Source organism: Nycticebus coucang, chromosome 21 (genome assembly GCF_027406575.1).
Source record: "Nycticebus coucang isolate mNycCou1 chromosome 21, mNycCou1.pri, whole genome shotgun sequence".
NCBI classification, from domain to species: Eukaryota; Metazoa; Chordata; class Mammalia; order Primates; family Lorisidae; genus Nycticebus; species Nycticebus coucang.
In genome coordinates this window covers 63,153,021-63,179,974 of record NC_069800.1, presented here as the reverse complement: position 1 = coordinate 63,179,974, position 26,954 = coordinate 63,153,021, and the positions used below count along the sequence as shown (strand labels likewise).

The 26,954-nt window shown below is 39.8% G+C and overlaps 1 protein-coding gene across 7 annotated transcripts; it reads right to left on the bottom strand.

The window, feature by feature from the left end:
* Window positions 1-499: 499 nt before the first annotated feature.
* STX16 (syntaxin 16) lies at window positions 500-26,954 on the bottom strand. 7 transcript variants are annotated; one of them, XM_053573663.1, is made up of 10 exons: window positions 26,093-26,953; window positions 15,150-15,321; window positions 11,440-11,558; window positions 11,210-11,317; window positions 10,501-10,641; window positions 9,203-9,368; window positions 8,082-8,173; window positions 7,424-7,567; window positions 5,777-5,857; window positions 500-3,385 (listed from the first exon to the last, which is right to left on the bottom strand). In XM_053573663.1, the coding sequence occupies exons 4-10, from the start codon at window positions 11,300-11,302 to the stop codon at window positions 3,281-3,283; spliced, it is 822 nt and encodes a 273-aa protein (XP_053429638.1). In that variant the 5' UTR covers window positions 11,303-11,317; window positions 11,440-11,558; window positions 15,150-15,321; window positions 26,093-26,953; the 3' UTR covers window positions 500-3,280. The 7 variants fall into 7 exon arrangements, with proteins under 7 accessions (XP_053429638.1, XP_053429634.1, XP_053429636.1 ...); XM_053573659.1 differs by lacking the exons at window positions 11,440-11,558; window positions 15,150-15,321 and adding an exon at window positions 18,597-18,608 and having other exon boundaries at window positions 26,064-26,954; XM_053573661.1 differs by lacking the exon at window positions 11,440-11,558.

Below are 26,954 nucleotides of genomic sequence, written 5' to 3'. Positions count from 1 at the left end.
CCAGGGTTTAGGACAGTACCAGCCCAGCCTTTGAGGAAGAACCCCCCCCCCCCCCACTTACACACCCATTTGAAGGGAATGCAGTTTTTTGGCTTTGAAGTCAGCAGGGCAACCACTATCCCTGATGTTTTTGGTATAAACAAGACAGGAAGCATTGTAAGTCATTTATAAAGTCAAGTCTCCTGGAGCCTGTAAGAATCACTTCTCAGCAAAGCACACAGCAGTTTTATTTGAAGATTTTCAAATGCTTCCTGGTATGTATATAAGGCATGTTTTCATAATAAAAATAATTATGCATCTTTTAGGTGGTTTCCCTTTTCTGTCTGTTGGATAGCAAGTAGACTAGCCCCTTTGAAAGTGTCCATTAGACAGACTGACTACAAGACACTGAGGCAGCCTCAGGCACAAAACTAGCACTCTCTGGCCCAAAGGACCACGAAACCAACCAGGCCCTCCCCAACACAATAGCATTGTTAAAATTAATACCAGGACTGCAGCATGTTCTTCAATCCGCATGATGGCTTTATTGTACAAAAAGTTTCCAGTAACAGTAAATTAGTTTTAAAAATGGACAAAAAAAGTCATTTTGGATAGAAGCGCTTCACTAATTGCTTTATTTAAGCATACAAGAGAAAAAAGTCTTAATCTGACCAATTAGGTTGGAAGGGTTTTATTACCTTTAAGAAGCCATTAGCTAGGATAAAACACTGAAAGCACTTGTGTCAAAACAAATAAATAATGCTCTCTCAATTAGCAGAGAAAGCAGTAAATCTGTTAAATTAGAGACACACACTGCTTCACACGGCACGGCCCAGCCAGCACCAGCAACCCCAAAATGAACAAACAAGAGACAGCAGTTTTCAGCGACAATCCTGGGAAGATCAGGAGCTTGGGAGGATGGAGGGCGGACACTTCTTTCTCCTCCCAGGTAAGCCTCTTCCCCAGGTGCGTGGTAGGCAGGGAAGAGACTAGACTGGGCGATTGTCATCTCCATGGCCCAAGAGAGAGACCCAAAGGGCACGTCGTGCCCTGGTGCAGGCTGCCAGCAAGGAAAGGGGTCCACCTCCTTCACAGAGAGGAACCCTGAGGTACAGGACATGATTATTTTCTCTTACCTCTTCAAATGCTACTGATCTTTCCCCAGACACAGGCTCAACAGAAAAATATAGTCATTTGAGGACCCCGACAAGTTAGGATACAGGCTCTGGGGCCAGATCTAGGCTGTTTCCTGCCTGAGGACAGCAGTTATGGCAGCAGACAGCTTTAGCTGACCCTGAACTGGCTTTGGAAAGAAGAGACAGTTCCCCATTCCAAAATGAGATCCTTAGAACAATTTCTAATCAGATCCATCATTTTACCCAAATGGGGGGGTGGGATCTGAAACCAACCCCCGATCACCATATTCGGTTAATAAATAGAAATGAACAGCAATCCTTTCTTAGAGGGTCACTTTCTTCAATGGAAAGACAGACTTCAGGAATCCTGTCACTGCAGACTGTTTCTGAGGCACAGCACCCACCTGTGCCCCACTCCTGAGCAACAGTCTGCCTGTGGTCATCGTCTAGCTGAGACTCAGAGTGACTCTCAGGACTGGTAGAAGACGGTGTTTCAGAGGTGACTGAGGAGTCACTGAGTTCTTATTCCCTGGCCCTCTTTTCTAACAGATGTTTGTCAGGGAATACCACACTATTTCCTGAAATCTCAGGAACACCTTTAACCTTTGGGTCATTTCATTCTACAGCCACATGAGTCAAAGAAACTCAGTGGCTGCCTGGAGGCATCGACTCAGGCAGGTTTGGGTATTAAGCCCATGATCTGTTTGGACAACTTGACTCTCTGGACTTGGGTTTAAATTTCTGGGAACAACTTCACAGTCAATTCTAGAGAAACATTTTATGTGACTGGTCCAAATGAAACGTAACACATTAAGAGAAGCAAAAACAAAGAAAAAGCTATCAAAAATTACACAAAGACCATTAAAATGATAGTGGTGTCAAAACAAGGTCCATGAAACATGAACAACTTCAGTTTTCAAAGTTATCGCTTTCCACATTATTCTACAGTTCCAGGAACATTTCGAGCACCATATTGATAACAGGTGGGTAACTGACAAAGCCCCCCTGTGGTAATCTGATCTGCACCCTCACAAACGACACATTTCCTAGTCATCATGTCCACAGCCCTCAGAAATATGCCTGCTCTCTGGGCATTGCTAAGTAGCAACGGAAGAGCCAATCAATCAAGTCACTGGTAGAATATTTTACTTTGAAATGGAGTTATGTTTGGTTAATAATTTGAAATCCACTAATCCTAAATGGGGTGACCCATTTAAAATGGCCTCTGTGTAAATTCACAGTTCATTAAATGGAGTCTGGTTTGAACAGGTCATTATGTAGTTAGCATATAAGTAATGGGCTAAGGATGGTGGGGGGACACCGAGGGCCACACTAGCTGAATCTGGTGACTTTCATGACACTGTCAAGCTTCCTTTAATATGAGGTTCATTCAAATCACCAACTTTTAAATTTAGGTAGTTTGGCTTAGTAACCCCTTTTGGTTTACAGTAGAAAATGCAGAGCAAAAATTTTAAATGAGGAATATTCCATTTGCAATTAAATTCAAACTTATGAAGCTGTTTTAACTGGCCCATCTAAATGTGTTAATTAACATCAATGATGGTTTCTTATTTTTCACACTTTGTTACTCTGATCATTAACAGTGATGGAAAAGCTAAATTAAGTTAATGGGGAACGGATTATAAATTCTTAAAGGACTTCTTAGTTTGTTTTCAATTGGAAAATATACAGAGAAAGATGAAGAGGCATTTTCACCTCTACTCATAAATTTTTGGTACCAAATTTCTTAAAAACTAGATGGTTTAAAAAATTTTTTTCCAAAAATTATTTTAATATGCTGCTCAGACATGACTGCTAAAAAAATAGCATATACACAATAACACTGAACAGCTTTTGCAGTGCCTGTTAACTTTCAACTCATTTTCTCTTTCTTAAAAAAAAAAAAGTATTAAAACTGATCATAGAACTCAATCTTTATTCTCCAACAGTATCAAAGGTCCTTAAATACTCAACATGAAGGAAAAACATAAACCCATTCTCCTCGCTTGAGCACGGCTGTGAAGAGGGTCCGTGGAAAGGTCCTCTGCCCTGATGCCTGAGGGTCCCTCGTGGCTGCACCTCTGTAGGCAGCTGGCGGGGCGTAGGCCAAACCTCTCACGCCTAGGAAACCCACATGTGCCGCACACACGAGAGCCCAATGCCACTTAGCGGGACTTCACACCGACGAGGATGACAATGAGGACAATGATGATGACAAATAGTATTAGAATTACAAGCATTTTCCGATTCTTCTTTTGATACTGTTCTGCCTACAAAGAGAGGAGGGAAAAAGGCAGTCATTTTCCCCAAAATGCCAAATCAAGTCTCACTTGTTTCCCTTTGAGGTTTCTGGATCTCCAGCACAGTAACTGCGTCTCTGCTCCAAACTATGCCACTGTTAACCCCTGCACTGTTTCAAGAGAATCCAACTGCTGTGTGTAAAAGAGTTCCGTGATTCTGGAGCGCTTATTCACCCTGGGCTTAGGAACAAACTTATTGGAAATCTACTGTTGAAACCAAAGCTAACAGAGAAGTCAAAGATTACGCATCCACGTCAGGGTGCACCTGCTTCTCCCTACTTCGCTCTACACAGGCTACCATGACCATTCTTGCAACAAGAGCTGTCTATTTCTAGCCATCCCTCCTTGAATGAATGTGGCCTGTCTCACTATGAAATGATGTCACCATAAACAGTAGGCATGGAACAGTAGGATGGGCACAAAGAGGCCATTTTCTACCTCCCCTAAATTTGGAAATGAAAAAGAAACCCCATCCTTTCAAATAAGTGGGTACATGTGCCCCACTGATGTGATATACAGAAAGAATCAGCCTGCGCAAGTCCTCCCAGTGCTAATAAGGACACACAGAGGGGCTTCCAAAGCTTGACCTGGCAGCAAGGCCCCTCCTTTAACATCTCTTCCCAAAAAATGGCACCCTGGAAACTCAGTGGTGCCAGGAATTCCATCACAACTGTGGTGCCAAACATACTGACATGCCCCCACGTTGCTGGTGACAGACACAAAACTCTGAGAAGGGAGAGTCGCAAAGTGTCCCTAAGCACACCCAACCCTGCTAAAAGCATTGCTCAAAGATACAAGAAAATGGGCATAATTTATTTGTGCAGCATCATCATATTCCACTGTAGACAGCTGCAAGGCAAGACCTGGTAGGAACTACTCATTTCTCCTGTTCTATTTCCAACACCCCCCAACCTTCTGACAAGGACTTTGTTTCCAGTCCACCCACCCACCTGAGGAGCCCCTCATCAACCAGGAGGAAACAGCAGGGCAGGTGGGCCCATCTTGAGAGCCAGGTCAGCAGAGGCAGCTCCCAAGGCTCAATCACCCTTACAGGCTATCGACTGCCAGGGACCGGCCAGCTGCTGCCGACAGTAAATGGGACTGGAGGGAGAAGACGGCGCGCGCTTACTTTTCTAATGAGTAACTCAGAACACTAGGGAGGCCAGTACTAAATAATATACTTTGAAACCTTTCAAAATGATTTATAAAGTAGAATCCAAAACAAAATTTTTAGTTCCCACTAGATTTGTTCACTCCTGCAGAGAAAGCTTTTTCCTTTATCTGTGTTATATTATACAACATGTTTCACTAGTTTTTATTTAGTAAACTTCAAAACCAATGCATAATTCAGCAGCACATCAAAACCTGGGCATTAGAGAATGAAAAAACTAAAGTTTGTTTTCACTTTTAAATATACAGAGCTTGGTAAACAAGTTAATCTAAATGCTTGAAAACCCTGTGCACAAACAGAGTAAGGCTTCTCTTTCCCACCACATAGGCAACAAGCCCACCAGAAAGACAGGTAAGAGTTTCTGGTCAGATTTGTGCAAGATCTAACTTTCTGTAAACCTGATACCACTAGTAGATGGGGCTATCTCTGCTACAGGAAGCAACTGTTTTTGGAGAAATAACAGAGTAGAGAACATGAGTGAATTAGAAAAAATGCTCATTATATAGCTAGAAATACTACCGGGGCTCAAAGATACAAAGATATTCCTTTTAAAGAAATATGTACTCTGCTAGTTACATATGCGAGCCGCTCAGCAGCTTATACGCGTTTCTCATAACTGATTACACGATTTCTAAGATGCTCCGTAACTATTTCTTTAAAGAGAAATTAACAAATACCATCCCGAAATAGCCACCCCATTAGCAAAGAATAAGAGAGCCACTACTCTCACTTCAACCAGCTTCTCTCAAGGCAGCACACAGATATGCTGGGGCAATTCAAGAGAAAATTAGATTTTTATCTTCTCCAGAATGAGTCCCACCCAGCAGTTCATCAGAAATGTGTCACAACAAGAGACGCCCGAGTCAGCAGCAACAGACAGAAAAACAAGAAGACTCAAAAAGGGTGAGACATTTTCTCAAAGGAAGGAAACCCCAATCCCTTTGGTAACAAAAGGGAGTTAAGAAGTTTCAGATCCACATGTGAGGTGCGTCTGGACTTGCTAACTGCGTAAAATGCCAACACCCACCACCGTCGTCTGCTTTAAATACAAAGATGTGCATCTTTATGCCACTGTGCTGAGAGTTGACAACATAAAACAAGGATGCTGAAAACAGTTAAGAGGGAAGAGGAATGATCAATATTTGACACTACTTCCTAAAATTCTCAGCTATTGAAAGGTATGGCATTACCTTGTGAAGCTGTTTCAAGCCATCTTCGGTTTTGATACAGGACTGTTCAACATTATAGTCAATCCTATCAAGGACTGTGCCCTGGGTAATAAGTGACAGTAACAGATGATCAACAACCAAACCTGGAAAATTGGGCTTCAAAAATGAGATATGCAAATTACAGACACCATCATCCACCGAATGATCTGTTTCACTTAACCTAAGGTACACGCTAAGGGCTGGGGAATCTGTCCTCAAACACTATTAGGCATTCAAGGGCAGAGTGCCTGTTACTGCAAGTAACATATCACTCTGAGAATGCCTGAGAAAGAAAATACTGACAAACTGAGGTTTCTTTTTTGGATTTAGCCACTATAGGATATGCCATATTCAGACTTACTGAGGCTTCAAAAAATATACAGTTCAATGGAAATAGCTCTGAATGACAAAGGGCTAGTCTTGTGCCCATTTGTGGCTTAAATACTTGGATTCCAGTAAGCGGAGAATGCCAGTTAAGCTTACCCCAGATATGATTAGACCTGCAAATTGACTATCACATCTGTAAACGTGAACATAGGTCTCCACGGGTCAGAGCAGAGAACAATAAACTCCAATCCAACATCTAAAATTAAAAATTTGGCCTCAAGGAGAATTTTTAAATTGTTTAATCTCTTAGTTCAAATAAGAAGAAGGGAAAGCCAGGCTACAAGAAAGAACAGAGCTTTTATTGGAAACATGCTGGATTAGAAGAGATAGCAGCTCATGGGGAAGCGCTGGAGTAATTAATGTAACTGGATCTTCATGGCCTGAACACTGTACTCTGCAGTTGGTTTCAGGGGATTGGGACCCAAATCCCTGCTGGCAAGATAATAAAATGCCCTAATCAGATTTTAACGGTGAACAACAATTTAATTGTACTTGAAAGCTAGTGGTTCCAATCGCCATTACACAATAGCCTGTCAAAATTAGAAGGGAAATCTTATATATCGCCAGAACCCTGCTGAACTTAGTCAGAATCAACCAGGTCTCCAAAGCAGGGAGTCACATGAGTGCCCTGCGGCCGTGGGCAGAGAATATTACAATTTTATTTTTTATTTAAAAAAAGGTTTATTAATATTTTTACAGGGAACACGATGGCCTCTACATGCTATATCTAGCATAGTATATAATTAGTAAATACATAGACAACAGTTGAGTACCCCTTATCTGAAATGCTTGAGACTAGCAGTGTCTTACATTTTTTCACATTCTGGAGGATTTGCCTATAAATGATTAGATATTTTGGTGATAGGGCCAAAGTCTAAACATAAAACCCATTTGTTTCACATATACTCTATACACGTAGCCTGAAGGTAATTTTATCCAATATTTTTAACAATTTTGTGCATAAAACAAAATTTTGAATACAATCTGTCACATGGGATCAGGTGTTGATTTTTCCACTGTGGCATCATGTCAGTACTCGGTAAATTTCAGATTATGGAGCACTTCAGATTAGGGATGCTCAACCTTCATATACATTTACTTGCACACACACACACACACACACACACAGTGGGAAAAGGCTCTATCTTTTTTTCCTGAAAGGAGTATAGGATCAAAACATTTAGAGATGGACCAGACATTACAGTAAGAAAACCCATGGATGAAGAAGGTCAGCTCACATACCTGTTCCACAATCATTGCTCCTAAGTCCCTAAATATTTCATTCAGGTCAGAAATGGACTGTACAATCTGGCGAATCTCTCGCTCTCTCTCTTCCACCATCAGTGTATTCTGCTCCACAAGCACTAACTGGTCATCTGTAAAACCCTAGCAAAATAACAGTGCAGAATTTATAGGTTAGATTCCCACCCCCCTCAGGAAAGCTATGGTATACCAATTTAAATATAATTTAAAGAAAATGAATTCTGAAAATATTTATTTAAAGCAAATAGGAAAGACATAACCCCCCAAAACCAGCAGGACCGACAGCACTATGGCCAAAGCAGGGAACATGAAGAGAAGTCTCCATCTGCGGCTCAGCAGAGACAGAGTGAAACCCCCAGGGATGAGCCTGAGCTTCTCTGGGATGTTCCTAGGAAAGTGGGGCACAGACAGTTTTCCTCAAGGTTCTGGAAAGCAAATAACACGATTTCCCTGTGGCCTTTAGAAAGGAAGAAACTGCACGGCTACTCCTCTACCTGGGGCCACAACTACCTGATGGACACAAAAGTCAACAGCCCTGACCTGTCTGCACTATGCAGAAACCAGAAGTCCAAGCAGAGGAGGAGACAGAACGGGGCACAAACGTGCAGCAGTCAGCTCCGCAGCCCCCTTCACATACCCGATCATAAAGTGTATTATCCTCCCCGTCATCCATTAGTGGTACTGACGTATCGAAAAAATGCTGGGATCTTTCCTCTCGATTCTTCATGCCTGTCATAGATAGGAATCCACTTTACTTGAACATGTAAACCATGTAAACCATCCTGTTCTACCATTAAAAATGGGAAATCTAGAGTAAACTCAACTGTCAAAATGGAGACATTCTCAGCAGCTCCAAAAAAGCCTATCTCCAGTGGGGGCGGGACAGAGTAAAGGATTATAAATACACAACAATATGCAAGCATCTGGGATTACTCAAGAAAAAGTCACGCTGTGAACGTACACAATTCACCGGTGCCAAAACAAAAATGACATAACCATCTGAGAATCTTCAAATGAAGCAGAAATATTTAATCTAACTGCTGTTACTTAAAAAAAAAAAATCAATATTTCTCTCTAGAAGCATCTCTAATAAGAATTCCAAATGGCCCTAATCAAATTTTAGAAGTAATAAAATTAAAATACAAATGTGCTTGTTGCCAGAACTAAGGTTTCTTTGGGGTATGTGAGGACTTTATTGATTACAATGGCAATAAAGGAAAAGCCAATTTACAGGGTACTTAGAAGGAGGACAAAGCTGAAATTTGGCTTTGCGCAATTTGGGGAAAGGCCGGTTGAAGTCAGGGGTGACAGCAAAGAAGTATTTAAAATACTCCAGGGAGGTTTGTCAGGCAGGTAGTCTCACACACTTCCATTGTTATGCAAATACATGGCTTCAAGTGATAACAACTGTTTTTTACATATGTAAGGAGTAGCTCCCACAAACCCTGACATTTAGAAAACAACAAGGTTTTTTAAATGTGCTGGATTGATTTCCAAATTTTTCCAGCCTGACAGGAAATAAGTTTTGTTTTGTTTACTTAAAAGTGAACTATTTTGGAGCCTTTTGCCACTGCAGTCAGAACCCAAATGGAGCCTTAACTCCCAGGCAGCAGTTCCGCCCTGGGAAGTGGCTTCTATTGCCGCTCAAAAACTAACAACCAGGGTGCAAGACTAAGTGGAAAGATAGCAGAAAAACAAGCAAAGAAAACAAAGGTGTCTTCTGACTCAAATCCCCTCAGCCAGCCAGGCTGCACTCACGTTTGAGGTAGTCCGACTGTGCATGCCGGAAGCTGGTGGACAGCTCCTGCAGGGCCTGGGCCAGGGAGGCCACCACATTCCGGAGCAGCCGCTCCTCCTGCTCGGAGCAGGCCCTGTGGGCCCGGCTGGGCAAGGCCTGCACAGCTCGCTGGCATCTGTGGAAAAGCTAAGAGAACAAGCCCAAGGCTCAAGGCAAGCCTGGGGGAGAAGCCCCTGGGCTAAGGCTTCCACCCTTCACAAGTCAGAAGTAACAAGTGCAAGACTCTGTTCCTACAGGTTGGTTTAGAGAAAGACGAACAGATACAAGTAATCTCATGCTTACTTTATACACACAAAAAGTTAACCCGATTAACTCCTACCGTGCAGTGCCTCACGTGCTGGGTCATCAGGCTATGCAGGTTGGGCCACCAGTGTTTTGGATTTCAATTTGGGACTTTCTATTATTTGCAGAATACATACTAGTTGAGCATCCCTAATCTGAAATCCAAAATGCTCCAGTGAGCATTTGCTTCGATCATGTGGATGGTCACAAAGTTTCAGATTTTGGAGCATTTTGGATCTTCAGATTAGAGCTGCTCAACCCCCTACTATTATTTACCATTATGTTCTTGCCTTCTCATTTAGTACCTGCGTCCCATGAGGCAGGTACTATTATTATAATTATTTTTCCCACTTTACAGATAAGAAGGCTCAAGTCAGAGAGATTAAATGAGAATCATGCCACTGTTACAAATGCTGAGAGTCAGTATTCCAGCTCCAACATTCAAGGGCTTTTAACATCACACTCTTCTGATAATTAGCCCTCAGGAGACTTGAGTGAAACATGCATGTAAATACTGAAGGTTAAATACCAGTCATGTTATTTAAAAACTAGTTAAATTTAACACTTTACAAGAAATTTTTCTACAATACTAAATTTCTTTTCATATAAGAGGATTATATTTTAGCAGAAGAATTTTAAGCACTGGTATGGGACAGAAGTTACACATTTTAAAATCAAACCATTCAAGTTAGTAATGCTCCAAATTTCATTTTTATTTAATCAAATGTGGTTTTATTTAATTTAATCACTGTATTATCTTCAAAAATAATCCCATACCTCTGTCAAAGAAGACATGCAACCTATGCTGATACCCCAGAAACCTTAGGGCCTCTTAAAGATCCTTGGAAAACTTCAGGCTGGGAAGTGAATTTAGGAAACTGACTTGCCGGCTGACTTAGAAGAACACTCTATAGCTTTTATGACTGCCATGAGGCCCGGCCGGCTCTCCCAGGACTCCCTTGCTTATTATCCTCACCTGTGTGATCTCTTGGGTGGTTATTTCAATGGCGTGCTCCTCCTCACTGCAGTCATCCAGGGTGGGTCTGTTTAAATGCTTGTCATGAAGGCTGGCTAATTCTTTCATCTTCTGTTTAATCCGGCCAATATCATACTGTATCTACACAAATGAGGACACCAGAACTCTCATAATGCCTGGCAGGTATCTTCTGCCTCCCAGACAGTCAGCTACACTCCAAACACGGAATTCAGTCTTCAGCATACTTGGTTTGCTAATATGTGAAAAACTTTTAATTCAAGTTATCAGAAAATCAAATGCCATTCTTTCTTGTTGTATGGTTATTCTTCCTACAATTCAGGTAGTTTCTACTAATATTAAAACTAAAGCCAAAATCATTAATACACACACACACACACGCATATACACAACTTTTTCTTGTGGTTAAGTGAACAAACCTACAGCTAATGTATTTCTAGGGACACAAATTTAAGTATAGCAAAATCAGTTTATACAATAGTAGATTTTTTTTTTTAATTTTTTTTCTTACTAGTCAAGTGCAGTAGTGAGAAGGAGGGAAAGAGTGGAATGGAACAAGGATTGCACCTGGAACTGACTTGTCAACACTCAACGGCAATAACTCATTACCTTCGGACGGGCCCATATGGCAGATATCTTAATATGCTGTCACAATTTACTTTAAAAAATGTGAAATTAACATTCAACTTACTTCATCCACTCCATCCACCCATTTAGGAGGGGACCGTTTTGTCACGCCAATTGCTGCTTCTGGATCTAAACTGATGCCCGACACCAGTGCCATACGGTCATCAGCAAGCTACAGGGAAATAAAGCGATGTGAAAAGAATATTCAAGTTCAATTTGGATAAGCGTATTCTCACTCCCATTTAAATGTGCCTCCCTAAAAAGATACAGAAACGTAGGAGTAAATGCACTTGCCTGTATTACAAACTTGCTTTTGGTACTGCTAGGATTTGGAATTGTTTTCCTATCTTTTTCATGCACCAGTTCTTAACTTCCTTGGACATACTTGAGAACATGAATTTGACTTGATCTGGCTATAGAAATGTAATGAAAAAGTCAACAAAACGTCCTTAAAAGAAATACCTCTTAGCACTAGCACTATGATAGAACAGCATGAACTGCAACAATTAATGTGATTAGACACAAGTAAAAAAATATTAGGCTATCAGCGAAACTAATACAAAATTTTTAATAGTAGCAAGTTTTGCTTACATACACTTAGCATATTTTAGAAGTAGTCTGATCTAGTTATCTCAGTCACACGATCATTAACCATATGCTAAAATGTATGAAACTGCCTAAAATGGTTAGTAAATTATCTACCATTTGGCAAAAGCAATCCTTAAAATTTCAATGCAATCTTACATTGTCATTTCTTTTCTTCAGCTAAATGTCCACAGGCAACATTTTCCCTTATTTTAAAATGATATCAATAGTTCCTGTTTATTTTAACCATATAATACACTGCCTTAGAAAGCTCTTAAGAATGGGAAGGAAATCACAGGTTTGGCATGGTTAAGCGGTTTTCTTGCCTGGAGGCAATGAACTGGTTGAAAGGCTCTTGAGGTGTTCTCAGAAGCTCAGAAATTTTAAATACCAGTTTCAAAAGATCTGAATGATCATCAAAATATAATGGAAAATAGCCTATAAAAGTCCTTTATAGATAATACTTTGCAAATTTTCCAAATCACACTGTAGGACTGGGTGAGGAATTTTTATTGCTTTTCTTCCCTCATCTCTGCATTTATCTAAGTTTATTTTTTCACTCATTCCGTAAATACTTATTTGCTTTTCTAACAATAAACAAGACAAAATTTAAAAATTTACAGATGGAGAAAAAATAGAAAGAAAAAACTAAGTTAAAAGAACTCTTCGAGTAATCGATCCTAAATCCTGAACAGAGTTCACAGCAAAGTTCCTAAAAGCTAACTGGTATCTTCCCCATCAACGGTCCTGCCCGCTGTGTGGTGCTGCCTCCACCCGCCTGAGGCATTCTGCATACTCCTGGGCACCTGTCCACACAGGGAGGGCACCTCATACAACCACCACACCAGCGGAACCAGGCCCAGTAACCGCCCCCAGAGTGTCTACTAGAACCATGATTAAGCTCACCGGTGTTTGGCTGCTGTGTGGACAGGACACTGCGGGCCCAGTGTCTCTTAAGTTCTTAATCAGATGATGTGTCATCCACACCTGTGCTGTCCAGGGCTCTGAGTCCCTGAAGTAGTAATTCTTAATCACCATCACTTTTTGTTTGGTTTTAAGAGTTTACTACTAGAAATTTTACATTCTTTTAAAAAATTTTAATCCTTACAAAAACTAGGTAAGCTAGGAATTATTACTCTAACCTATAAATATGTAAATTTTTCTAATTTCTAATCAGAAATGTTAAGTAGCTTGCCTAAAGTCACAAAGCAATTATGTGACCAATTAAAATCTGGGCCAGCTGACTCCAAAAGCCCCTTCAACCCTAAAATCTTTGCCAACCACTCTGGCAAGCCCATGAAATGTAACTGCCATTTGCTCAGAAAATGAATCAGGACAACAAGCCATCAGATGACATAACACAGCATTCCGATTCATTTTCCACCAATTGAACCAGGGATTAGAGGATAGACTCCTCTAAGCACACAGTGGGTAAAAACTGCCTCTTGCGCTGATGCTTGGTAGACAGAGGAGGTCTGGGACTCACCCTATACACAGCATACACAGACGGCACATGCTCGGGTGACCACAGGCATCCTTGTTTCTTGTCAACACTCTTGTTCCAAAGTCACCAAGAGGTACACAACTTGCAGTTTGTGGAGGACAAACTGACTAAGACAGAGGGACAAACCACATGCCCAGCTGTTGGCTTCCTGCCCACTGTGCAGCAGGTGTTGGGCATAGGATTCTTACTGGCCTAAAGCAGAACTTGAACTTAAAGCTTTAGTTGTTCATACAAAGCAAAACCTAAAACTGCTAGGGTACCCCTTCACGATTCATAAAACTTACACTATGCAGTTTATTATCTAATCCACCATTTTTTATTATGCCAAATTTCAAAAGTAATAATAATTTATTTATAGTGAGTTTATCAATTTTAAACTCGTGATCTTACTTTGTACTGTTTTTCCTGTTTACAGATCCAATACACATCAAACTAAAAAGGTGCACGGCGAGACAGTGCGTCTCCAAATTGTGATTAGAATAGTTTTCCTCAAAACAAGAATGAGAATATTTCAGATTGTATATGAAACCCACACATTGTACCCCTTGATTGCACTAATGTACACAGCTATGATTTAACAATAAAAATAAATTAAAAAAAACAAAAACAAGAAATTACAAACCACATTACGAAAAGTCAACTTAAGTGGATTCAACTCTTTGACTAAGTACCTAATTTTATATAATGGATGTTTCCCCCAAATTAGATGTAAATCAGACTTAGGGAGAACACCCTCTCTCTCATGGGCCCTAAGGAAGATTGCTAATAAGTGACCCCTACATGACAAGGACAGATGCCGGCCCGTCCAGTGGGCGCTAGCATTCCCACACCCTCTATCACGGTTTTGCCAATGAGATAGAACAGCTGATTCTCTGGGAACACAAACTTTAAAAAGCGAGTAATTTGTCTCCTTTCTGATACAGTCTGTAGCTATAGCTCATCATGACAAAGAAATGCTGCCCCTCCCGAGAAAGGAGTTTCTCCTTCTGTTGGTCTGGGTCTGTAAGGCGCAGCACGGCATGTGCTATTAAAAAGACTGCATGTTTTGGAAAGGTAAAACATAAGTGAAAATAAATGTCAACGATTTGAAATGGGAACAAATCTGAAGAACAAAATAAATTTTAAATGCAAAAGAATCACCTCACTCCTTTAACTTCGCAAACCTCAATTCCCATTCAAAAACATGTTTTCTTATTTGCTGAAGACCCAGCATGGGCGTCCAATTTTCAAGTTGCCATCCTATTCCATACAGATCTTAAAAACTGATAGGTTGCTAATTCTCTTTACTTATCCTTGCTGAATTTAAACTCAGTCTCTTCTCCAAATATATGATATTCATTATTAAACTTTTTAAAAAACGAACTTGTGATTCTAAAGTTAAAAAAAAAATCTATGCCTTTTAAATCGGAAAGAATTTTTTACAAAGACTGTTCTTAAGATAATTAAGAATTCAATAATTCTTCTCTTTGATTTATAGTTTTACCCTCCAAGAATTACTGGGGTATATTATATCTAACCCAGAGTCACTCTTCCAGGGAAATGCAGAAAAACTGCAAGAGATACTAAAAATAAAAAGCACACCCAAATGGTGTGCCTGCCAGTCTCATTCAAGTTATCTTTTGCCCTTGATCCACTTCAGACGCTGACATCTATCCCTGTAGAGTACTGGATAGTATGGACAAGTTGTTGCTCTATGGAAGGAACACATTCTCTTATAAATCTTACTGTTCCAAATCTACAGCCTTCCTACTCTTAAAATCCTGCTGTAACGTGAAGGCTGATTCAGTGTACGGTTAAGAATAAAGAAACATCAAAGCCTCTGTAGAGACTGGAAAAGTCAGATATGCCTCCTCATCTAAAAAAAATAAACTACGGTTAGCCATAATGAATTAGTAATGAGAATACTACTATATACTACTACAATTCTGGACTGTCCGTGGCAATGAACATTTAAAAAGTCCAGAAGGGACCTTAAAAATGACAGCCTGGCAACTCTCGCTTCCATGTGAGACCCTGGGAGCGTGTATGGTGAAGTCAGCCAAGCATGGGCTCAGAAGCCTCCAAGATTCCGCTGATAGACAATCAGGCTCAGGAAATCTGAGTGTTTGAAGAGTATACAAGCATGTGGATGAAAGAGAACGAGGGTAGATCAGCACTACATTTTAAAAAACCTGTGGCAATTTTAAAATAATGCTTACTTTTTCTGATTATGAAATGTTCAGATAGATACTTTTTCAACTGCACAAAACATACAGAAATAAAGCCCTGAGAATCATACCACCCTGATATTAATCCTGTTAGTTTCATTACTCTTTCCTTTCTTCTCAACTAATATATATATGCTTGGGGGGGGGGAATGTAGGGAATGTTATGCAATTAATTACCTGTCTTCTTTTGTACCGTACCAAGTAACTCTACCGACTTGAACATTTTTAGTCCCAATAACCACCCTGGCGGGGGTTGGCGAGGGGGCTGTCCCCTACTCTTTGAATGTGGACCCTGAGGCCAGTTGGGCTAAGACTCTCTCAGGGCTCCATCAGAGTGACCAGTCCAGATGCCCACCAGGTCACCCAGCCCTCCCCAGATGAGTGGTTTGAGAGCCTGACATTTGCATCTTGTAATTTTCCAACAGTTCCTATTTTGAATTAAAAAGACCAAAATCTTGGGAGATTATTTTGTCATAAGAGGGAAACAGATTAGACTCAGAAAACAAAGGAGAGGGCCAGATACTTCCTAGGGCAGAAGAGTGAATGGTGGGGGGTTTCTTCCTCAGGGGACTCCTTACTTACCATTTTCTGAGAAATGAATGGTATCTCTAGGGACAAATGGAGGTGGCCAGACTACAGGGCATCTCTGAGTAAGCGGGAGCCATCAGATGACTTTACTCTGGGAGGCCCAGGAGATGCAGTCAGGGACTCTTCTCAGGCCTCACCTACCATGGGGTGGCCTTCTCTCTGATCTACCTGGGGAGCTGCCTTCCCAGAAGACACCAATTTGAAGGTCCTACTGCTGGCTCAGGAAAGAAGCTTCTGGACACCATTCCCAATCACCCCCCAGCTCCTAGATCAGTTTTTGGCTCTCTGTAGTAATAAATACACAATTACAATTAGTCAAATGAATTGACAATAAATGGGTGGAATGAATGCATGAAAGAAACATATGTCACATACACTTCTGGAAGGTGCAGTTGATGCAAAAGATAATGGTACTAGACAAAGGAGAACACAGGGGAAGTGAAATGCACAAGTAAGGTGGTGGCCACAGGCACCCAGAAGAGCCTGGACCGTGAGCTTTAGGATACAACTCATGTTCCTAACAGCTTGCGAGGAGGAGAAAGTGGGTATCTGATCTGCAACATGAAGACCCCCTTTTCAACTTCAGAGGCTAAGTGTAAGAAAAGCAAAAGGGTTTGTCAAGTTCACATGGTGCACAGTCAGTTTCCAGAACTTGCTGCCTGAGGAGGTAGGAAGGATTGGAAACTGGTTCAGATAGCAGACCACCTATGTACCCTCCTCAGAAAACTACTCAATATGCTTTTCAACATAAGTCATTCTATTATCTGTGAACAACACCCCCTACCCCATACACTTCCTGTTGGGGTTATAAATTCCTATTTGCAAATGGTTCAGTAAGGAGTAACATCTATTCTAGAAGTACCTGCTCTCTAAGCCCCAGGCTTTACCATTTTTTTTTTTTTTTTTTTTCAGACAGAGCCTCAAGCTGTCGTCCTGGGTAGAGTGCCGTGACATCACAGCTCACAGCAACCTCCAACTCCTGGGCTCGAGCAATTCTCTTGCTTCCGCCTCCCAAGTAGCTGGGACTACAGGCAACCACCACAACGCCCGGCTTGTTTTTGGTTGCAGCTGTCATTGTTGTTTGGCGGGCCGGGCTGGATTCAAACCCGCCAACTCCGGTGTATATGGCTGGCACCTCAGCCGCTTGAGCAACAGGTGCCGAGCCCCTTATCGTTTTTTGAGTTTGGTCAGCAATCTAGCCTTATGCAATGTGTCCAAGAGATCTCTAAACTCACTACATGTTTTGGCCTCTCCAGGACCCAGTCCCGGGGCTGGCAGTGAGGGTCCTAACTGGGAACAGGATGTACGCACGACCATGGAACCTACCTCAAAGAGCTACCAGCTATGTGTTGGTTTTTAAATACTAAGTGTTGTTTAGTGACAAAAGTCATACATGCACATGATTTAAAAATACATATACACCTTAAGAAAAGGGTTTGCAATAGAAAGGAAGTTTCTAACATAGACTTTTCTTGGGGGTTATCAACTGTTAACAGTTTATTGTGTATCTTTTCTGAGAACTTTTAAGCACATACAAGCATAAATGTGAGCTTTCTTTCTTTCTCTCCTTTTTTAAGGAGAAGTCACATTACCTACAATATTTTGCATCTAGCTTCCTTCCCACTTAGCAAGGTGTCTGGGAGCTCATTCTACTGCAGCCCCCCCGGATGGGCTTCACTCTTAAAAGCTACAGGGTATTAGAGACGCTGCACAATTTATTTAACTGTCCCCAGTGAAGGATATTAGGCCATGCACAGTCTGTTATTACCATCTATTTAATGTTTTTAGACTCTCTAGGCAGATCTTAGTCTACTAGTTAGGATCCCACTGGTTTTGAAGACAGTGATCCTAATCCCACCTTACTGTTCATAGTTCTAAATTAAAACAAAGAAAAACAACCTCCTCATTACTGTATTTAAAAAGTCTACACTCAGGAAAAATATTTTCATCCCTTTACTGCTGAAATAAATAGACCCAAACATTAGCAGCAGCAGTTGGATCTCATCTTTCTTCAACCCTTTCATTAGGGCTATTAAAATAGTGCTTTGAATATATGCTCTCTCCACCTTCAGGGCGAGATGCTAGAAGTAATGAAAAGGCCAGAAGGAGGCTGCTAAGCAGGGGCGAGTGTCACTTCATCCCGGGAAGACTCTCCCACAGCGCTGGCTTCGTCCTCCCGCAGACATGCTGGCCTTCTGCACTCTCCCTGAGCAGCTCACCACTCACCTCTGACAAACCAGAAAATCAAAACAGAACCCTAAAAGCAATCTGGCTCACTTCAGGTTCAAAAAAATGTTCAACCTTTACTGCTTTCAAAGCTAGGCCACTTTCCCGAGGGTAGTAAACAACGTTCTTAACCCTTTTCCTAAATCATGAATTTGCATATTGGTGTGAAAGCATATTAAACAAATTCTAAGTATTCAATCGCTAAACAAAGTAATCACAACAAATGCTAAAATACATATAAGCTCTGTTGACATTTTATATATGAGTCAAGACTTCAGGAAAAGCAGGTATTTTATAAACCAAAATTACCTAACACACAAAAAATAGTCAAAACACAATACCTCATCCAGCTCCTGAAGAGATAATGTGGTTCCATCAGGCCCATCCAGTTAGGATAGCAAAAAGAAAGATGCATGGGACAGACAGATAAGGCATGGTCAGTTGAGAAAACAGAGATTTTAAGCAACTCTAAACTTAATAAAATAAAAATCCACTAACCAAGGCATTTAAAAAATCCCCACTCTTATTATTCCTTAAAAAAAATAAGCTAAATCAATATATGTTTTTATTTTTATTTAGTATGACTGTTGTTTTGGTAAATGAAATGGGAAACAAGCAATAAATACTTGTAAAATTTAAAATACATTAGAAACGTATAAAACACACTTGCTTTAATGTCACTAAAATATACAGTTAAACTGTTTCACAAATATCAAACATCCTATAAAATACCACATTCTACATTTCCCTTAAGAAGATAAAATAACAACAAAGCTAAAATATAATTTTACCATGTCAAATAAATATATATTTTAGCATATAAATCTGCCCTGCAAATACAACAAAATTAAAAAAATGAATACGCCACAAAAATTGTCTATGGCCAGATTCAGATAATATTTGACTAACCACATATGTAAGACCTCTGCAAATTAAATTCCCGCAGACATGGCTTTATCCCTGGTAATAAGAGAGCTGAGAAACCACTCTTTCCCGGAGAGAGACACAGGTGGCAAAATAAAAGAAAAACTCTTACCATTTGCTTGGTATATATTAGCAGTAGTAGTATAGAAAGGGCACATAAAGCTATTAAAAAAGCAAGCCAACAAGACAAAACAAAAGCTAAGAAGAGATTGTTTTTAGGGAAATGGGAAGGGAGAAGCACGGCACTAGAGGGTTAAATTTCAATTTAAAACTAAAGATTCTTTTTTAGATCAACGTGGAATTCTATCTTCTGAATAGACATTTACTAATGACAGATATAAGCAAGTAGGTCTTTTTTTTTTTTTAACAGTATTGATTACTGAAATAAATGGTGGTGAATTTCAATAATCAACTGTGTTCATTTTTTTTATGTTGAACAGTAAATTTAGAAAATAAAAAACATAACTTTCCTATTTAAAAATTAATAGTGCAAATGAAGCTGGTCTATCAGGGCCAAAATATCACTAAGCAACGATAGCAATAAAGATGTAATCAAACAACATTTCCCCCTGTAAAAATTCAATTAGATGACATTATAGAAAGCTGAAAATCTTCATTCCTTCTACAATCTGCTAAGAGCAAAAGGGAATGACATTTATACACATATCCTGCCATGATAGAAGTGCTACAAGATATTAATAGAGACGATGGTGTCAAATGGAAATTTGATCCAATTACCTATTACTTTAAAAAAAATCTTTATTTTTTTAAAGCTTAACATTTTCATTAAGAGAACACTGTAATCTTTTATTAATAAAACACAATGCAAGGCAAAACCCCTAACTCTGTATCTCAACATTCCTTTCTGCAACGGCTCCTTGGCATTTAATCTTACTGCAAACCTTGGTTAAAAATCTCTGCTACACACGAGCCTATCCTCTTAGATTATTAACTGAGCACACACATCCTCATCTTTTGATTTCTATAATTATTAGCCGATAATAGGTGAAATCAGAATCCCGAGATTCTACGGCTAGAAACAACTCTTTTCTTTCCAATAAAAAAAAAAACAACTAAGCTTCAAAATGTACAAATACATTGCCCGAAGTCACAGAGTTTGTTAATGGTTAGTACAGGGCCAGATCCAGGTATTTCAGGCCTCTTGCCACCCTACCTTACAACCTCTAATTTTATTCACAAATCTAGAAATTATTTGTGATAAGTAGTTACTACCATACCACATCTGGAATTAAATTCAAGTTATCTTTTCAAAGAAACACCTTCTCCTCATTTTACTACTTAAAAATAGAAGGCTTTCAAAACTCTCCCTGCCACCAAATTATTAGGAAATTTAGTCAAGACCTGAATTAAACATTTAGAATTACAATCAGCAAAGACCAAAACACAGCCAAATGAAAACATGTTATTATACACATCATCACCTTCTAAATCTTTATAATGTTTAAATCTAGGTTTTTGACCTGCCAATGGCATGCAATCAAACAAATATTGAAAACTCCAAGTAGCATGTGGAATTTATAGTGTAAAGAACTTTCTACATAAAACTGAAAAATAAGTGGAAACCCATCTGTGTTTACTCAGGAAGTCTGGAAAAGTTGAGCAAAATGAGTTGGAAATACAGGTCTATGCTATAGTGATATTTACTTTATTTCTGTTGCTGCCAAAATAAAAGTTTGCTTCACTTTTACCCAACAAAGTACCCTTATTCTCAAGTAAGCCTCATTGCTCAAATGGAATCTTTAAAAGCAGAAAAGCAAATAGATCTAAAGAGAAATATACAATGATTTCATACTTGGATTCTAAAGACAGAGAACTAATTTTCCAATAGACTTGGCCTGGACTCAAACTGAGAACCTTCAACATGCATGTTAAAATTGACTATCTAAGGTTGTGAAGTGAGATAAAGAAAGATGCTAGCCTACTGCAGGAAAAAAAGTTATTTCAAACAACAGGTCTTTCCATTTCCCAGGGTCTGCAGTACAAGTCCTAGAAAACACAGCCAGCAGCACAGCGGTTTGGGGGTGAGCATAGGCCTCTGAAGCCAGGTTTGCCACTGTTCCCATCACAGCTGCACCCCAAAGTCTACACATTATGTGAGTGGCACTAAGCCAGTTTCTAAACTCCTCTAAATCTCAGTTTCTTATCTGTATCATGAGAAAAACAATAATACCTATTAGATGGGGCACTGTGAGGACAGGCTAAGGTCACCCATGGTAAGGGGCTTAGCCCAGAGCCAGGACATAGTAAACACTCAATAAATCTTACCTAATATAATAACCAAGACTGAGCAAGGACCTCAGGTTTCTTACAACCATAATTCATCCTTAATTTCTTTTTTTCTTAAAGCATATGTTTTATTAAAAATAATGTGCTGGTTTCAAGCTAGTCTAAGACCAATTAACTCTAGCTTCCAATTATAGATTATGTGTTATTTTAAAGCAGAATATAGATTAGGTAGTAAACACTAATCTAGCAGCTCCCACCCCTACATTATATCCCTTCTAGGAGATCAAAAGAAATCACACAAACCCACAAAAGAATTTCATCTGATCAGAACAGCAACTCAACAGCTACTTTCACTCATTAACACGTTAGGAATTCTTTGAATGGTTTTTTTAACTTCATAAATCCATTCAATTACCTAAAGCCAAGTTGCCTGTAATTGTTTGAATGAGGTGCTTGACTGACAGAATGTCAAAGTTACTTCTGCACAGTACTGGGCTACTTCTAAGGATTTTTGTCAGTAACCTTGGGCTGACACCAACACACTGTTGTTGACTATGGCCTTCTTTTCAAATTAAAGGTAAGGTCAAGAGAAACAATGTTGTGAAGAGAACTTGAGAAAACATTATTGAATTGATAGGGCCACAAGAAATCACCTAACTCAAAGCCCTCAATTTACAAATCAGGCAAATCAGTTTAAAAACATTTAAAACTTGCCTAAAAACATACTCTGAGTAAGCAGCAGATTAGGATTTAGCCCTTGATTGCCAGACTCACTGTCCACACGTCTTTCCTTTATTTCATGATGCCCCCCAAAGCATAAATGTGATGGGGCACCCCAAACTGAGGACAAAAAAGAATTCACTGGAAAAAGAATTCACTGGAAATGCCAACAATTGCATTTTGTTGAAATTATAAAATCAAACTCCAGTATGTTTTTAACAAATAATTTTACTAATACTAACACAACCAAGAGCAGAAGTAAGAATTTTGTTGAGCTCTGGGTCCTAAACTTTAAAAAACGGATACAGAAAAACTAAACATCATTCATAGGAAAGAAACTTAACCATGCCGTTTGAGCCGGGACTGCTCAGCCTAGAAAAAAACTACGGAGAATGAGGCTGCGGGAAGGAGGAGGCTTCCTGAGTTAGAGACCCTACCGGGCCAGAACTAGGACCAGGATGGGAGACATACAGACTGGGATTAATACAGGAAGGACATTTTGGTAGTAAAAGATGCAGAGAGACAAACTACCGGAATTTCCTACCGCTGTCACAGAACACGGTCAAGCAAGGTAGGCATGAGGGGTTATTACCAACGGGCCGTTAGACCAAATGACCTTTAGGTGTTTCAGGCCTATGGAACGTTTTGTTTGTCTGGCCTCCTTAAATTCCTGCTAATCTGTGAAATATCTGCCTGATTGTTGTCCAAACCTGAACATATATACAGATATACAAAAACACCCCCCCATCAACAGTTTCTGATTTTTTTCCCTCAAACTAGGCTGTAAAAAATTTGATTTAAAATTTCTTGAATGATACAGCTTTAGGTGTGCTTACTTTTTAAGTGTGTGAGATATACACACACATCACTTTGCAATCAGTTTCTGTAAGTTTTCTCTCAAATAAGAATGAAAATTCAGGATTATAATTTTTTTTAAATTATTTTAGGTATGACTTATTTTTAGTTGTGTACATGAGAAAACAAATACAGCAAGATCAACTTCTATAGTCTTTTCTTCTCATTAGAAACTTAAAAATTCAGGTTGTAATTTTTAAAATTAAACTCCTAGGTTTAATTTCTTCCTTTTTAATTGCCTGACTTTTAGATAACATATTTACAAATTATCTCTAATTGTTTTACATTACTGTAATTATTTAAAAACTTGCAAACACAAAGTATGTAAAATGGTATAATGCTCCCCCCCCCCATATTTATCACTAGCATAAAAATTAGCATTATTCTGCCTTATTTGCTTCCTCTACTTTGGAGGAGAGAGTTAAGTACTTAAGTAATAGACATCTTGACATTTAACTACTAAACATTTCAGGAGTCACCTCTAATAAAATCAACAAATTTAATTAACTATAATTAGTTTAATTAATAATGTCAATATCGCCAGACACCTAGTTCACATTTAAATTTGACAGATACAGTTTTCTTTGATTTGCTACATGGTTTTGAAATTTACAAGTCAGAAAGGAGGCTTTAAATTTTTTATGAGCTAGATAGGCACTGCATGAGTTATTCAATGGTTTTAAAAATTTGTGTTAGACATGGCTTTCTCTCCAAAATGTTTATGCTTTTCCAACTTCCAGAAAAGTTGAGAGAATTGTAACGTCTATTTAATCGTGTTAGCATTTTGCTGTATTTGATTCTGTATGTGTGTGCGTGCTCAGAAATAGTTTCGGTAAAATCACTTGCAAGCAAACTGAAGCTGTAACAGTTCACCTGTAAACACTTCAAAATTGTGACATGCCTTGTGTTTTATAAAGAACATAATTAAAAAATATAAATGTGTATTTTCTTTTTAAATTCTAACAGGCAAACTACATTAGATGGTAAAATCTATTTTTTAAATTATCTGAACTATGAGGACATTTTAAATGCTCTGATTGTTTTTAATGATCTGAGAAAGATTTTTAAATGGTCAGATTAATGTGTGTGTAACATTTTCAATGGTATGAAACATAGAAAATATTTTTTAATGTTCTGATTTAACTGAATTTAGAAATTTTCAAAAAACTGAAATGACCTAAATCTATCTATACATTTGCTATTTTTCCAAACTGCATACTCAAGTTGTCCATTTTTCATTATTTTAGCTTATGTATTTTTTAAAAATTGCTCAACTTAGAAAATCATTTTAAAACGCAATTTAACTCAAAGATGACTTTTGAAAGGCTTCCTCCTCTCAGACACTAGGTTCTTAAACTGTCTAACTTAATGGTTAAAAATCTCATGTTACCCAAAGGTTCAGGGTGTGTTGAACCTTTTATGATAAAAATTTTAAAAACAAATAGTATGTTTTTCAATTAAAACTGATACTCTATATCATTAAGGTGAGTTTTAGTTCGGTTCTCCCTCCACCCCAAACGAGGTAACCTAAATTCAAGTTATTTAATATGCAGTTTTAATTTAACATAACTAAAGTTCCATTTAAGAACTTCATTCATTCAATTTCTACTCCCTGTTTTGTGGCTTATTTCAGGACACTCTTTTCAAAATTAGCACTAGAATTAGCCCCTTTCTGTGCTAACAGATAAATTCACACTTATTTCATTATAATACCATTTCTTTCAGTTTATAAATGTAAAAAAACCTCCAAATTCTTAAGTAAATGAAAACCAACGCAGGTTCCATCCGTTTTCTATGCTTTTTCCTTTGCTTTTATTTTTAAAATTGCTCAAACGGCTTAAAATTGCTTTCCTATGATCAATATGGCCAAAGACATTTTCCATTTGTGATTTACTAAAAGGAAAAATTGTCTTTGTAGACACTGTCTTTGTAGACAAGTCGATAGTCATGACACATGGAAGAATATTCCAGAAGCATTTAGATAAAATCATAAAGAGAAAAAATTAATAGGCAGTACAGTTCCTAAGAGAGTGGGATTTCCAAAACTGTATTTAAAGTATACCCCTCAAGAAATCCGGTTTTGGAATAACTATTCCCTCATGCTCCAATGCAGCTTCTGTTGAAACCTCGCCTGTGCATAGCTCCTGCTACAACTAGTTTCATAAGTCCAAGCTTCAATTTAAGATATTACAGAGCTAATAATTACTGTCTTGTACAAACCAGCCAGACCTGCCCTCTCATTTAACAGTAAACTGAGGCTCGGAAATGGAAAGTTACCCCCACTAAAAACAAAATCAGGACCTCCCTAAAAACTCCACTGCTAAGCTCAATCAAGGTTCTGCTTAATAAAATGTAAAAAAAATGTCCTAATTGGGGGGGGGGTGTCTTAATTTTCACATATACATTAATGTTTGTTTAAAAAGTTCGAACGGAGAGGAAAGCTTAAATTCCTGTCTGGGAAATGGAAAACGAAGAGCCTAGCACCTTACAGTCTCACCAACAGGAGCCCCCAGGAAAAACAGTGCAGCAATTATTCAGCCCTCACAGAGGGCTGTGAGGCCATTAAGAGAAAACTGGCAGAAAAGGAAAAAGAAAAAAAAAAAAAAAAACACAACTCCTTCCTCTGGTGGGGGAGGGAGTCGTTCTTTTACAAGGATTAGGACCAAAACGAGGCTCACTCCTGGGGGGGTGGGGGGAGGAGGACTTAAAACAAAACGAAACAAAAAGGATTCAGAAAGGCCCAGCGCTTCTCAATCTTAGTGTTAAAACATATGTAAATTGCAGGCAGCCGGTCGCGCAGTGACCGCGGGAGGGGGCGGAAGGGGGGAGGCTGCGGAAGTGAGGAGAGAGCGCCAGGCAGAGGTGGAGCGGGAACCTAAGACGGTTTTTTCCCCATCCATGGATATAGGTGCCTCTGACCCTAGCCAAGAGACTTTGCATTTCCGTATTAGTTATTATTCTTATCTTCTTTTTTAAAACAGAGAAGACAGACAGAGACAGACAGACAGGCAGAGCCGCAGTGCACACGGTGCGTGTGTCGAAGAGGCCGCCGGGAGACTCACCGCAGCAATGCTACGTGAATGCAGAGGACTGGAGGTGGTGTGACTACTCACTTGCTCGGCTAACAGCTGCCGGTTTTGGATGGAATTATTCCGCAACAACAAGAAAGCGTCGGTTAAACGCCTGGTGGCCATGTCTCACCCTTTGTGACCCCCCTCTCAGGGGCCCCCCACCCATATATTCCTGATTTGTTCACTTTCTTGCTCTTGGTCTGGCTTCAGCAGCCCACCCATTCAAAGAAACCTCTTGACAAGGCCTCAGGCCTGCAGCCAAAAAGGAGAAGCTTCGACAAAGAGCAAAGACCCCTCCCCAAATAACCACCTAGGCTTTTCAATTGTCTGACTCCCCCTACCCAAGACCTGCCTTCGATCTCTAAGCACTTGAATCCCCCCAATCCTTGCTTAGCTAGCCAACGTCCTAGAGACCCCTCCCCAATCCAACTTTGGATCTACAAGCGTCTAACTCGCCAATCCAGCTCTGCAGTGGGAGGGCCTGAAGCCCCCTACTCTCCTTAATTTCTCAGACCCCCGAAGGTCTTGGTCCTCTACCCCTAACTTGGCTCTTAAGAGTCTAGGTCGTGCCTTGAGGCCTGGTTCTGACTTAATTTTCCCACCAGAGGCCTAAACTATGCTCTATGGACAAGGAGGCAGCGTGGGAGCGCCTGCTGCTCCCTTTCTCAAACTTGTTTGCGCCTGCTCAGGCCCTGCCCGACCTCCTGACCCCTTCCTTTCCTGGGCAGCCTGGTCCTTCACTGCAAGCAGACTGCAGGCCTCCAGGAGGACAACAGGGACTGCCTCCCCGGCCTTCTCACTCCTCTTCTCCGGCTCCCTCCATCCCCGGATCTGATTGCAGTTCAGCCCCGGGCCGTTTCCGTGCTGTGGTCCGGGGTTCTG

Coding starts and splice junctions, on each gene's coding strand:
- STX16 (XM_053573659.1), bottom strand. CDS start 26,195: ATGGCCACCAGGCGTTTAACCGACGCTTTCTTGTTGTTGCGGAATAAT. Junction 9,369..10,500: donor CCACCCAAGAGATCACACAG/GTGAGGATAATA, acceptor TTGTTCTCTTAG/CTTTTCCACAGATGCCAGCG. Junction 7,568..8,081: donor ATAATACACTTTATGATCGG/GTATGTGAAGGG, acceptor TTATTTTGCTAG/GGTTTTACAGATGACCAGTT.